At 34.9% G+C, this 13921-nt stretch overlaps 1 protein-coding gene across 1 annotated transcript in view; it reads right to left on the reverse strand.

The window, feature by feature from the left end:
- Positions 1-13921, reverse strand: part of DYNC2H1 (dynein cytoplasmic 2 heavy chain 1) — a 178840-nt gene that overhangs the window by 82773 nt on the left and 82146 nt on the right. Inside the window, exons 38-42 of the mRNA XM_079788478.1 lie at positions 12984-13248; positions 11078-11285; positions 8410-8539; positions 3204-3359; positions 1815-2074 (exon numbers count right to left, since the gene is read on the reverse strand). Coding sequence (XP_079644604.1) covers positions 1815-2074; positions 3204-3359; positions 8410-8539; positions 11078-11285; positions 12984-13248 — 1019 coding nt within the window. The remainder of the gene's footprint in view (positions 1-1814; positions 2075-3203; positions 3360-8409; positions 8540-11077; positions 11286-12983; positions 13249-13921) is intronic.

Consider the following 13921-nt stretch of genomic DNA (forward strand, 5'->3'; position numbering starts at 1 on the left):
TCTTTTATAAATATTTCATTCTCTAAAATATGTATGATGATATTTAAGGAGAAATGGTAAAATGGATATGGTAACTTTCTAATTTTTAGACTAGAAGAAATATATTCATATTTTAAGGCAATCCTGGGACTCTTTCAACAACAACAACGTTTTCAGAAATAACTTCATTTCATAAAGTATATATTAAAGATACCAACTGTTTCCCCACAGGTGAAGTGAATATTTTAAGATATTAAGATCTCCAAGTTAGGAAAAATTACTATGACTTTATAAAATATTTTAATTACTACTAGAAATGTGAAATAACCCTTGTCTCCTTTATCTCTAGAAACTATACTCATAGACACTAAAAATAGGCTGAATTCCACTGAATTAACCCTTTGCACTCGCTTGCTTTTTTCTCGAGCTGCTACCGATGCTAACCGTGTCAAGTGACACTCGACATCCGAGTGCAAAAGGTTAAAAGCTATTCTAAAAGTAATATGCAAATTAACCATCACTCCGCTACACCCACAAGCAATGCCCACCAGCCAATCAGGAGCGAGTATGCAAATTAACCCAACCAAGATGGCTGCGGCCAGAGAGAGAGCAGGAGGGAGGCTTGGGTTTCCCCAGCAATGGAGGAAGCCAAGCTTCTGCAGCCCTGGCAGGCCCAGGCCTCCACTTAAGGCTACAAAGTTTCAATTATAGAAGATAAATAAAACCCAACAGAAATGATGGCAGCCACGGAGCGAGCAGAAGGCTTGGCTCCGCTCCAGGCTACAAAGTTTCAATTGTAGAAGATAAATAAATCCCAGATACCAGGGCCTCTGCTTGGGTCTCTGGGGGTGTGGCTGGCCTGCAAACCACCACAGGCTCCTTGCCCAGGCTGCCCCACACCCCAAGGGAACCCCCACCCTGATCCAGGACACCCTTCAGGGCAAACCAGCCGGCCCCCATCCATGCACCAGGCCTCTATCCTATCTAATAAAAGAGTAATATGCAAATTGACCATCACTCCAACACACAAGATGGCTGCCCCTATGTGGTCAAAGATGGCTTCCCCATGTGGACACAAGATGGCCGCCACAAGAATGCCAGCAGGGGAGGGCAGTTGGGAGGGACCAAGCCTGCAAGGGAGGGCAGTTGTGGGCGATAAGGCCAGCAGGGGAGGGCAGTTGGGAGAAACCAGGCCTGCAAGGGAGGGCAGTTAGGGGCAATCAGGCTGGCAGGGGAACAGTTAGGCGTTGATCAGGCTGGCAGGGGAGTGGTTAGGGGGTGATCAGGCTGGCAGGCAGGAGTGGTTAGGAGCAATCATGAAGGCAGGCAGGTGAGCAGTTGGGAGCCAGCAGTCCTGGATTGTGAGAGGGATGTCCCAGATTGGGGAGGGTGCAGGCTAGGCTGAGGGACACCCCGCACCCTACACACACACACACACCCCGTGCACGAATTTCATGCACCGGGCCGCTAGTTTTCACATAAAGATCTAATGTCAAAATTCACTTTTTATAAAATAAAGCAAATGCTAATTTGTGAATACATCTAAGGTATTCATTTTTTGTTGTGATTTTTATGAACAGATTCTTTTATAAGTATCTTCTAGATTATTCTCTTTCCATTAGAAAATACATAACCTGGCAGAAAAGAAAAAACATATTCTTCTCCATAGTCATATTATTTTTACAAGCAGTGGCAATGAAAGAGTCCTTCATGAAAATAGAAGTGCTAGTTTAACCAAATAAATAAATAAATAAATAAATCTATTAAATCGTTTTAAAAGAGGAGAGAAGCATAAATTCACAATATACACCTCTATCAATATTTTTTGCTCTTACCCTTTGCCACATCCTTCTGGTCCTACAAGAATAAATGGCTGTTTAGTGTCAGAACTTAACCAAGGTTTGAAGTAATCTAGACCTCGTTGCATGTCAGGAGTCTGAATGACTGGAAGTGTTTGGATATTGCTGAAATCATCAGCTGTCAAATTTTCCGGCTTCTTCGGCACGTATGATGCTAATCGTCCTTGACTTGGGTCATAGTAGGTGTCCATTGGTTTGTGAGCATCTGGAGGAGATTCTCGTGCCCAAATAAAAACCTTAAGAGGAAAAGTTGTGACAGAGTATGCGAAATTTTAATTCTTAAAAGTAATGTCCCAAAGAGAAACATCTTAGTTCAAAAAATTTCACATATTATAAACCTACTTAAGATCTCTTATCATTAAAGTAACATTTTATCTCAAATATTATTCCCTAACTGTCATTTAAGCAAATAAATGTCACTAGTTTACATATACACCAAGGTATAAATATATTTAATTTTTAATTGAGTTCTTATGAACACTAAATTATAAATTACACAATGTAGGAATCCTATACCCTTCATTTCCACCATGTTCAATCCCAATGTTACCACCATTGTTCATTGCTCTCTACCTGTCATTCTTCTTTCTCACTTTAAAAACTATTATTTTCAAAGATATAAAGCAGAGTTAGCTCCTAATGGTACTTTTCAACATCTTTATTCTGAGCTTTGGCAAGAAAATATCTGCCTAAATGCAATATATTTTATGGTATTGAGTAGTAACAATGAGAAATAGTTGGCAACAGAATGACCATGGAAAGGAAAACAATAGAGAAAGTAATAAATGCTATCAAAGAAGAAACAAAATGACACAAATTAAGAAACATAATGTTGGAGTCAACTCAAAGGAACATATGTTCATTTATTTCAACAACGGCCAATAGAAAGAATCCCTTAATATGTAGAATTCCGTTTTATAAACACTTAGGCAAACTATACATTTACATTTATTTAAACAAATATTTATAATGATTAATACATCTTAGCAATCCTAACACTCAAACTATTCTGGTTAAACAAATGATTTTAAAAATTTATTATTCTAAGGTTAAAAATAAATAATTATATTTATTCACATAGCTAAGTAGGTTCAAAATGTCTAACAAAAAAGATTTGTTGCAAATTTTATTCTACTACAATATAATTATATAAAATTTTAATAATATAAAATACAAACTAGTTCAAAACAGAAATATAAGTATACATGAGTATGTACATGTATTTAAATGCATTATAATTCTAGTGAATGCATAATTTCAAAATCAAAAGTTCTGCACCTTATAGTTACAGGTAATTTTGGCAATTAAGAGTCAAAGAAAAAAAATTTTTAATGTGCACTGAATATAGGCTTTAAACTGTATTACCTCTCTGGTGAATTCCAGACGTGATTTCATGTTCAGATTTCCACCAAGTCCCCTTATGAGATTTATAATAAATTGATCATGATCTTTGCATCCATGTAGATGTGACAAACCATTCATCACAGTCCCAACCAAACTTGTTTCTACCACGTAGTCATTCTGTTATTTAAAATCCATGGTACAGACAAAAGGCAATTAATTAGTTAACTCAGAACATATAGATTGGCATTCGCATATCTTTTCTAAGGATCATCTTTAAATGTATCCCTCTTTTCAACTTGTAGAAAGTTTAGATTTCAATCCATTTATGTATAAAATACAAACTTTGAAAATAAAAAGTAATCATAAAAAACACAACTATATATTCCTAACTATCATTATTAGAATCCTCAAATAAATATATGGTTTATTTACTTCCTAAACAAAATATAAAGGAAAGGTAAATTAATGAGCATTAGTTTAAAAAGAATAGTTTCTCATTTCCTCTTACTATTAAAAAAGAAGCTATAGACTAGGGCTGGATTGATGGCACTGGACAAGAAAGCTAGTAAAAAGCAAGCTTAAATGAAAACACATTTGGGAACTTTCTCCCTAGCAAAATTTTAAAATGAAACTTTTGGACTGAGGTCATACAGATGATTTTGATCTGTGGTCCTCTAGGACCCCTGTGTAACTGCCAGGGAGTTAGGAGAAGAAAGGGTTCTCATTAATCTAAAAGTATTTACTAAGAACCAACTATGCACAGAAACTGTATGCAGTGCTAGGAATTTTTTAAAGAGTGATCTAAACAGAGTACTTTTATCATAGAACTCACATCTAGTAGAGGAAATAGTTAACAAATTGTGGTAAAAGCTATAGAGTAGCAGAACAGTGTTTTGAGTAAGTCAGATTGAGGGTTCAAGGTCTCTTTGACAAAGGTGAGTGACATTGATACTAACATCTGAAAAGTGAGATCTGGCCATGCAACATATGCAAAGGTAAACCACTGATATAGTTAAGGAATTAAAAGAAGTCTGAGTAAGCAAAGGAAAGGTGGTTTAACCTAGAGAGGCAGGCAAGGGCCCAAGTGTGCAGAATTACATAGGCCATGGAAAGGAGTGCAAGTTTTATTTTCATTGCCTTTAGTGTTCTTAAGTCACAGTGTAAAATGATCCAATTCGCATTTTTTAGAAAACCATTCTGCCTGAATAATAAATATTTTGTAAGAATGGAGAAATGAGAGGATGAGCAGGAAAAGGAAAATGGGTCGAAATCCACTGCTTAGGCCAGGCAAAGAATTTTAGGCTTTAAAGCGAGATAGAGGAAACCCACATATGTTATTCTAGATCAGTGATGGCGAACCTATGACACGTGTGTCAGCATTGACACACGTAGCCATTTCTGATGACACGTGGCCGCTGAGGCGGCCGCATGCCGAGGATGAAACATTTGCGAAATAATGTTTTTTCCTCAAAGTGACACACTACCCGAGTTACGCTCAGTTTTTTGGCGAAGTTTGACACAACAAGCTCAAAAGGTTGCCCATCACTGTTCTAGATGGTCTAATTTTCTAAATTAATACAAGAAAGCAAAACTCTGGTTACAAATAAAATCAGTATTTGTCTAGAACATCCATTATGATATATCTCTCAGAATCTGAACATGGTGAACAAAGTATAGAATAAGAAAGAACCCTCAACACATAAAAAAAATATATTTGAAACAATAACAGGGACCTGAACTCAAAACAAACCAGTTTATTTCTAACTGAATCTTTGATATCCACTCTATGGCTTAATAATCTTATCCTATCATCATTTCTACAATCACAAACCCCTATATATTCCATCTAGTATCATTTATATTTCTCATTCTAACATTAACAGCATATAAGTAGATGACCTCAAGGTATTTGCATTGGAGAGCCTTAATAGGCTCTGTATATTTTATATTAATGAAATAACCTATCTACTGAAAAGGTGCTAGAACACAGGCATCAAGTATTTAATTGAGCATATGTGTGCTCATTCACTCACCACTCTCTTATTAGCATACTTGGTTCTTGGGATACAATAAGGAGTTAAGACAGGCAGTGAGTTTTTTGAAAGTTTCTGTTAATCTGAACTTGACTTAGAGGTCAATACTTTGGGATTAAATAGGACATACAGAGAAATGGAGATGTCATTTTAGTTTGCTCAACTTTTTTCTTTTTTGACTTTGGGAGGATGAAAGATAGAGGAATAGGGATTCATGGGAAGTGATACAAATGAGATAGATTTCCCTGAAGGCCTCAGGGAAAGAACTATTCCCACCAGCCCTCAGTCTGCCTGAGCTGTCTCTTCCTTTGCTCTTCTGTAGCAAAGCACAGTTTCTTTCAATTATATTATAATTGCTAACATCCTATATGATAAAAGTGTAATATGCTAAGTGTCCGACCATTCATTTGACTGTTTGTTCGACCATTCCACCAGTCGCTATGATGTGCATGGCCACTAGGGGCAGACGCTCTGACTTGTAGGTTAGCTTGCTGCTGGGGTCTGGCCGATTGGGACTGGGCTAGACAGGCTGGCCATGCCCTGGAGCCCTCCTGTGGTCCCTCCCTGGCCAGCCGGCCCCCATCAGCCCCAATTGGCCCTGATTGCTGGCCAGGCCGAGGGACCCAACTGGTGCACAAATTCGTGCACCGGGCCTCTAGTTCAATTATAAGCACCTAGAGAATAAGCAATTTCCTCTACTTTTTTTCACATTTTTCATAAAAGCAATAACATAAAAGAAAAACCAAGAAATGTTGACAAAGAATCTCTGAAAGCCCTCCATTGTCTTCTTTGCACACTAAACTTCTATTCATGCTTCAAATTCAAAATTCAGTGTGATCTCCTTTTTAAAACTTCCTAGGACTCTCTTCAACCCATTATACTGTGATTATCTTTTTACATTCATTTTGCTCCATTAGAAAAACTGTTCTTAAGGAAAGGATTATCCTATTAACATTCAACTCTCAAAGTCTCAACTAGAGGTATACTTGACATATTTTAGATATTTAATAAAAATTTTAATAAACAAATATTTTAATAATATTATAAGTCCTCACCCCCCCAACTTTGCAGGGGCCTGAACCCTGAACCCTTCTGAGGGAAGTCTCCTGCCCCCATGGCTGCTTAACTTCCCATGCCCAGCTCAAATCGGGACCCGGGTAACAGACAGAGACTTGGCTGACAGCAGCTGCCCTCTCACTGCAACAAGACTTGTTTGAGTTGTCTTGAACCCATGGTGTGGGGAAGTGAGTTTTTGATATCTAAATCCAGCCTACCACCAGGAATGCTCAGGGCCTACTCAAGAGGCAAATAATCCTTTCCACTAATATTTACAGGGTAAAGTAAGATTGTTGTTAGAGTAATAAATTTGACAGTAAAATAGTAGTCAAGTTTTCAGGTTAATTTAAATTGGCTAATTGAAATAAGCGAATATTCTAGAAAAATTAATTGTATTGGACAAAAAGCAGTTCCTAAAGTGTTAACTAAAATTTTTATTGGTAGTTCATCTCATGATAAAATTGCATAACATGTAATGAACCTAAAGCAGTCATATTATAGTGCAAAAAATTAAAATTTAAAAGCTATCAAGACTACATTATAAAATTTTCAAAAGCCTCCTAATATTTAAATCAAAAAAGGGGAGATAGTAGAAGAATATCATGTAAGGAAAAATATCCTGTAAGTAAATTACATCTAGAAAATTTGTACTTTAGAAAATTAATTGTAATGCTAACAGCAAGACACCCATGAAAAACACACATGGTGTCAAAACAAGCCAGAGGAAAATCATTTGGGCAAAAAATGAAAAAGGATCCCAAGTCAAATTTATAGAAAATATTCCTTTATTAACTTTTGGTCAAGAATATGTTTGTATATTTTCAGAAAACAACTCCGAGACCATGTGGATTCCGGCAACAGAGAGGAATTGACAGGACTACTCCAGCCATGAAGACAGAAGAGAAACAGTCCAGAGATGGAAGACGCTGACATCACCTTGCCATACTAGCAGTCAGCAGCTGTGCATCACTGCAGGTTGCCCAGGACCAAACCAGAGAGGGTCGGACCTGCATTACCACCATTTGTCCACCATCCAGAACTGTAATATCATTGCTGACATGTACACATAAGGAACTGTTTGACATTGAAATTGGGTCTCAAAAGAACTATTGGCCCAGAAAGAAACTCACTACAGACTGATTCATTTTCCTTTTAGCATAACCATTACTGCTTGTCTCATTTTCGGTTCTTATAAGTGTATTTCTAGTAGGACATGATCTCACTCATCTAGGGGAAATGATGAACAACATAGACTGATGAACAAGAACAGACCCAGAGACAAGGAGGCATGGATCAGACTGTCGGGCCTCAGAGGGAGGGTAGGGGAGGGTGGGGGTAGGGGGGAGAGATCAACCAAAGGACTTGTGTGCAAGCATATGAGCCTAACCTGTGGTCAAGGACAACAGGGGAGTAGGGGCATGCCTGGGGAGGGGTTTGGGATGGGAATGGGGGGATGAGGACAAATATGTGATACCTTAATCAATAAAGAAATTTAAACAAAAATAATAATAATAATAATATTATAAGTCACCATCCTTTTTCTACTTTAGTAGTAACTTGACATTGTCTTTAGCATGATACATATGTAAGTATTTAATGACATAGTAAAATGTGACAAGATGATTTTGCTATTAAAATTAGAAAGATAACTTGGTCCATGAGGCTCAATGGTTGAGCAATGACCTATGAACCAGGAGGTCATGATACAATTCCTGGTCAGGGCACATGCCCAAGTTGCAGGCTCGATACCCAGTAGGAGACGTGCAGGAGGCAGCCCATCAATGATTCTCTGTCACTGAGGTTTTTATCTCTCCCTCTCCCTTCCTCTCTAAAATCAATAAAAATATATTTTAAAAAATAAAATAAAATAAAATTAGAGAGATATTCCAATACACTGTAGTCAAGATTTTTAGGTAAGCAGTGCAAGATATTGTGGATGGGAGAATTAAAGTGTTTTAAGATTAACATAATAAAACATTATGCCAAGAGATATAGGACAGCAATGAAGACACCTACCTGTTACTCCAACCCCATATTCTGACAGAGTTCTACTAAAAGGCAACTATATGTAAACAATACTCTTAATCATTATACGTCTCACCTAAATGATCAATTGTGAAATAGTATAGTTAACTTACCTGTTTTAGAACCCACTGTAAAGCTTTTTCAAAGTAATCTCCAATCCAGGTTTCAAGGTTATTCCTATGTTTAGGAGGCTGATTCCTCAACCAAGATTTTATCAGCGAATTAATATCGGTCTCTTCATCACTAAAACAGATGAACAAACATGTAAGAAATTATTTAAGAAGAAATTGTCAATTTATTTTCAAAATAAATTTCTGGTCCAATAAACTAAACACTCCATACATGTATCTGCTACATGTTGATTTCATGTGCATATGTTAGTTATTTCTCCATATTCCCATACATGAAGATATCATTTTCATAAATAAAGCAAATAAATTTCATCTGTATTACTATAAATATAAATTAAAGAATTATATTATCTGCAATATAGCAAAAAAGTAGACTAAACCTATACTCAAAGTGTGGTCTGCTTGTTGGAAATACAGAATCCCAAATCCCATCCCAGACCCACTAAAGCAAAATATTCACTTTAACAAAATCCCTGAGTGATTCAAATGCACATTAAAGTTCATGGAAACCTATTTCAGCATCTTAACACAGATCTTCAAAAATACTTGCTCTTTTTCTCTATCCCAAAAATATCAACTACCTAAATTTCCATGGCATTATTAAAAACTCTTTCTACAGTATAATTCTTATAGCAAGGCACTTAATTATATGACTAACACCCATGACTGATATTAAATATCATATTGACATATTATTCAAAATAATATATTACATAATTATAAAATAATTATACTAAAAACAACTCAGAGATTAATAAGTTTAGAATTGACAGGGGCCCACAAGTGCATTATTTTTCCTATCTTGTAACACTGTTTCATCACAACAATATTAAATACTGAGCCCTTGACTTTCTATCCAGTCTAATAAGGAAAAGAAAAATGGAAAGATCAAAGGTAAATATTTCAGTTATATTAGATCACCTCAAAACCTATAAACAAGACTCCAAGTTCCTTCAAAATAAAGACATTGTCATTAATGGCATCTCCCTAATGCCTCAGGCAACTGCCTTCCAGGTTTGTCCAAGACAATCCTAGTTTATACTCATTGCCCCAGGATAATTAATAGCATTCTTTTTCACTATTTTTAATTTTATTTTTCAAATATAGTTTAAATTATTTTGTATTAGTTTCAGTTGTAGTCGCTTTCACTATTAAAAGGTCCTCTTGGTTTATTCTATAGCAAGTGGTCAATAAATATCTACTGAAGAAATAAATGAAACTTAGGTCCGAGCTAATCAAACAAAATGTATTCATATTTTACATGAAATCACATATACTTATTAAGCCTCTCACAAGCAATATCTGGTTCACCAACAGTTTTCAAACTTCTACAGCAATATCCATGGCATTCTACTCACCATTTACTTTGCTTATATGCTATCTTGTATTATAATTGTCTTATTTCCTCTACTTGAACATATGTTCCATAAAAAGCAGCTCTCTTTAAGTGCAAGTTTTAATCCTTTCCTGCTTTGTCTCTCCTAAAATGACTAACTTTATGGCAAATATACATTCAATAGATATTTTTAAATTTAATTATAATTTTTCATTTTATCCTATATTTCTTCATAAAATTTTAAGAATACATGAAATAAGCAAGATAAATTGTGTGAACTATTGCTACTAAAGCTGTAAACCCAATGTTATATTTTTAATAAAATCTCAAAATGTTAGTTAGAGTTTATTACAAGTTTAATATAAATATTTCAAAGAAGTAAGTAATGAAATAATTTTGGAAACAATAAATTTAAACCAAAGAAATAACAGTATCATGTATCATACAACACATAAAATCGCTTTAAATGGCCCTAAAACAGTAGAGCACTTTATATAGACTGATAAACATCAAATTCTAAACAAATTCAGAAAGTAAAAGAGAACATTCTAATTACTCATTTCAGGAGCTAAAACTGGCTCAAATGTCCATGTTCTGACATGTACATATCTAAAATTAGTTTACTATTCATTTTTGCTCTTTAAGCCTCTTCCAGATACTAAAGAAGAAAAATAAGTATTAAGAAAAGAGATTTCGAAATTGTAAAATTAAAGGTTGGACCATAAGATCATTTGAACTTGGATTAATCTTAAAATTCTATAAATCTGAGATTCTATTATTAAAATACTAACACTAAGCTTTATAATATTAGCCTCTGACCTGACCAGGTGGCTCAGTTGGTTGGAGCATTGTCCCATACAACAAAAGGCTGTGGGTTCGAATCCCAGTGGGCACATACATACAGAAGGCAACCAATCAATGTGTCTCGCTCACATTGATGTTTCTCTCTCTCACTCTCTCCTTCTTTCTCCTCTCTCCTAGAATCAGTGAACATATCCTCCAGTGAGGATTTTTTTAAAAGTTTAAATAACAGTAATAGAAAAAACAAGAAAACAAATTAAATACTTTCTGTTTCACTTAAGCAAACAAAAATAATTATTTAGAAATTGTGATAGGACAACATTGCTGAAATAATTCAATTGCAGTAAAACAGTAACTCTCTGAAATAATTAAAAGTTAGCAAACAAAAAAGTTATTAAAAAAAGAAGAAAATTATACATTATTTATAAAATACATAATTCACTTAACTATGAAACCAAAGTAATAATTAAAGAACATTCTAATATAACATATGCAGTTGCTTTTATGGTTTACCTAAGAAAGATCATTCCCATTCTAGATATTGTGGCTGGCGAGGCACAACTTAAATCATGAGTTTCAAATACAAAGTTAACATTTGGGCCAAACTGAATCCTTTCCCCACTGGGCATAGTGAGCAGTCGATTGTCATCCAGAACCGAATTCAGAGATTCTATCCATTCAGGATCAATATCACCATCACAGATTATCCATGAGCTGACATCTATTTTCAAACCATAAAAGTAAAGATCGAATAAAAATATATGCAATGATAATAATTAAAAATAAGGAATAAATAATTCTCTTACTCGTTAGAAGTGATTTCCATAAGTATTACTTTATATTACTGAAGTTAAATATAAAGAACAAAACATAGAACAAGTTGAAATTTTTTACGTAAATGTGCACTTCAAATGTGCTGCAGACCCCATGGATTATCCTGGCTCAGCTGGCCAATCACCTTATATAGCATGTGATAATATTCTATTTATCTACAAACATACAGAAATGAAATCTCACTGAAAGAAAACATGGTGTGCAAGAGTTAAGTATTTCTATTTCCTTAACCTTGTCTTCTACCATGTCATAAGAATGTATGAATGCTTGCTATGTAATATCTCTTTTAGAAAATATTGAGAACCCACTCTTTAGAGAAATTTTTAAAATTCGCCACTAACTTTTTGATATATAAAAAGGTGATTTAAAAGGAAGAAGTAGTGAGCAAGTGTGTATATGAGTCTTTCCATAGGAGAAACCTTTTTTATCCATTCCTCTTAAAATCAGTGATTTCAAGTTGTACTTGGACCTTTAAAACAAGTCAAAGATAGAAGTACCAACAATAAAAGTGTGAGAAAGCCCTGGCCAGGTAGTCAGTTGGGCATATACCTAGGTTACAGGTTTAATTCCCGGTCAGTGCAGGTATGGAGGGCAACCAGTCGATGTTTCTCCCTCACATGGGTGTTTCTTTCTCTCTCCAAAATCAATAAAAACATATCCTTGGGTGAAGATTTTTTTTTTAAGTGTGAGAAAGAGTATAGGTAATATCTGGTTTCTAGTTAGTGTAATAATATTGACTACATTGAAAATGAAAAGACTATATTGAAAATCCCTTTCAATGTATTAGATTTCTAAACTTTTCACTCACTGGCTTAGATAAACAACTATAATTAAATTATGTCCTAACAAAAAGTAGGAAGTCTTCACTTGATTCTGGCCAAAAACTCTCTTAACCACCAAGCCAAAAAATTTATACCTTGAAGTCTACTATTTTACAAGTTAAATTTTCAAAATTATTTAAAACACTGTATTCAAACTGATGAGTTAAAAGTATTTGTAAAGATACCAATTTTAATCCTAAATAAAAATTTGTCATCTTGCTTATTTATGAGGCATTATGGTATCAACTCAGCAATCAAAAATTGTGTATTTATTCAGTAAATTAATCTAGTTGTGAATTTCAACTCACCCAGATTACTCTGAGCTCCTATTATAATAAAGTTGCCATAGAGTATAGGTATTATTGCATGTCTTGGGCCCCTCCAAAGTAAAATATCAATATACATCATTGAAAGGCAGTTGATGGCCCTGACCGGTGTGGCTCAGTGGTAGAGCATTGGCCTTTGCATGGAAAGATTGTGGATTTGATTCCCAGTCAAGGGCACTTATCTGGGTTGCAAGTCTGATCCCTGCCGCTGGTCTGGTTGCTCGTGGGAGGCAATCAATGTGTCTTTCACATCAATGTTTCTCTTCTCTCTTCTCTCTCTCTCTCTCTCTCTCTTCTCCTATCCCCCCCTCAAGTGAGGATTAAAAAAAAAAAAGCAGTTCATGGTCATGTATAAGACTTGATAAGAGTAGCATTATACACAAGATCTATCATCCACTAAAATTAAGTATAGCAATGATTCACACAACGAAGACCAACCTTGAGGTTCTCGAACTACTTGGCGAGCACTATTTGTCAAAACACCATCAGACCATTCCCTTGTATCCATGTCAATATGGCCTAATAATTGATGTCTAGGCATAGCTTTGGGATTCATGGTATACTGTTTTACCACTTTGCCAATTTTAAAAAGTGCTGCCCTTAGCATTCTCCATAGAGTTGACTTTCCAGCACCACTTGGACCAACAATAACAACTCCCATCCTCTGGCGTAATTGTTCATACAATTCTAAAGCCTTCTTGATCTAGTAGAAAAGAACATGGTAAAAAATGACTTGCAGTACACAATATATACATCTCTGCACTCATTCTATAACAGTTATTGTATGTAAATTAAGCCTTTGATTTCTTCAGTGGAAGATAAAGCCTTAAATTAAAAAAATATTCCTAAATAAATCTGAACATATATACAATGTGATCTTTAAATCCAGTATTTCCTTAAAAAAATGTTTTCTAAGTTATTTGCCAATACATGTCTATTATGTTCTTCTCTCACTCATTCATCAAATATACTATATTTATTACTTTATTCACTTGTTCACCCATTTATATCCTGTGTCCCTCAAAAAAAAAAAAGAGAAAAAAAAGTGTTCATTTTAAACGTGTACTTGTGCTACATAAAAAGACCTACTAAAAAGAACTGCTAAGAAATTGACAAACACTAAAATAAGTGATGAAGGTGAACATCACCATTTTATATATAACATTTATATGAAATGGATCTATTATATGCCAGGCTCTGTAAACGGCACAAGGAATAAAATGGTGAGTAAAAATAGACATGAATCCTGCCTTTCATGGAGACTACTAGCTGAGGAGGGAGAATCAATATTAATCAAATACAAAATGAAACCTAAACAAATATATATAGGGTATCCCAAAAAATGTATACACACACTTTGGATAATTGTAAAGCCA

Source organism: Cnephaeus nilssonii (assembly GCF_951640355.1).
Source record: "Cnephaeus nilssonii genome assembly, chromosome: 13".
Lineage (NCBI taxonomy): Eukaryota > Metazoa > Chordata > Mammalia > Chiroptera > Vespertilionidae > Cnephaeus > Cnephaeus nilssonii.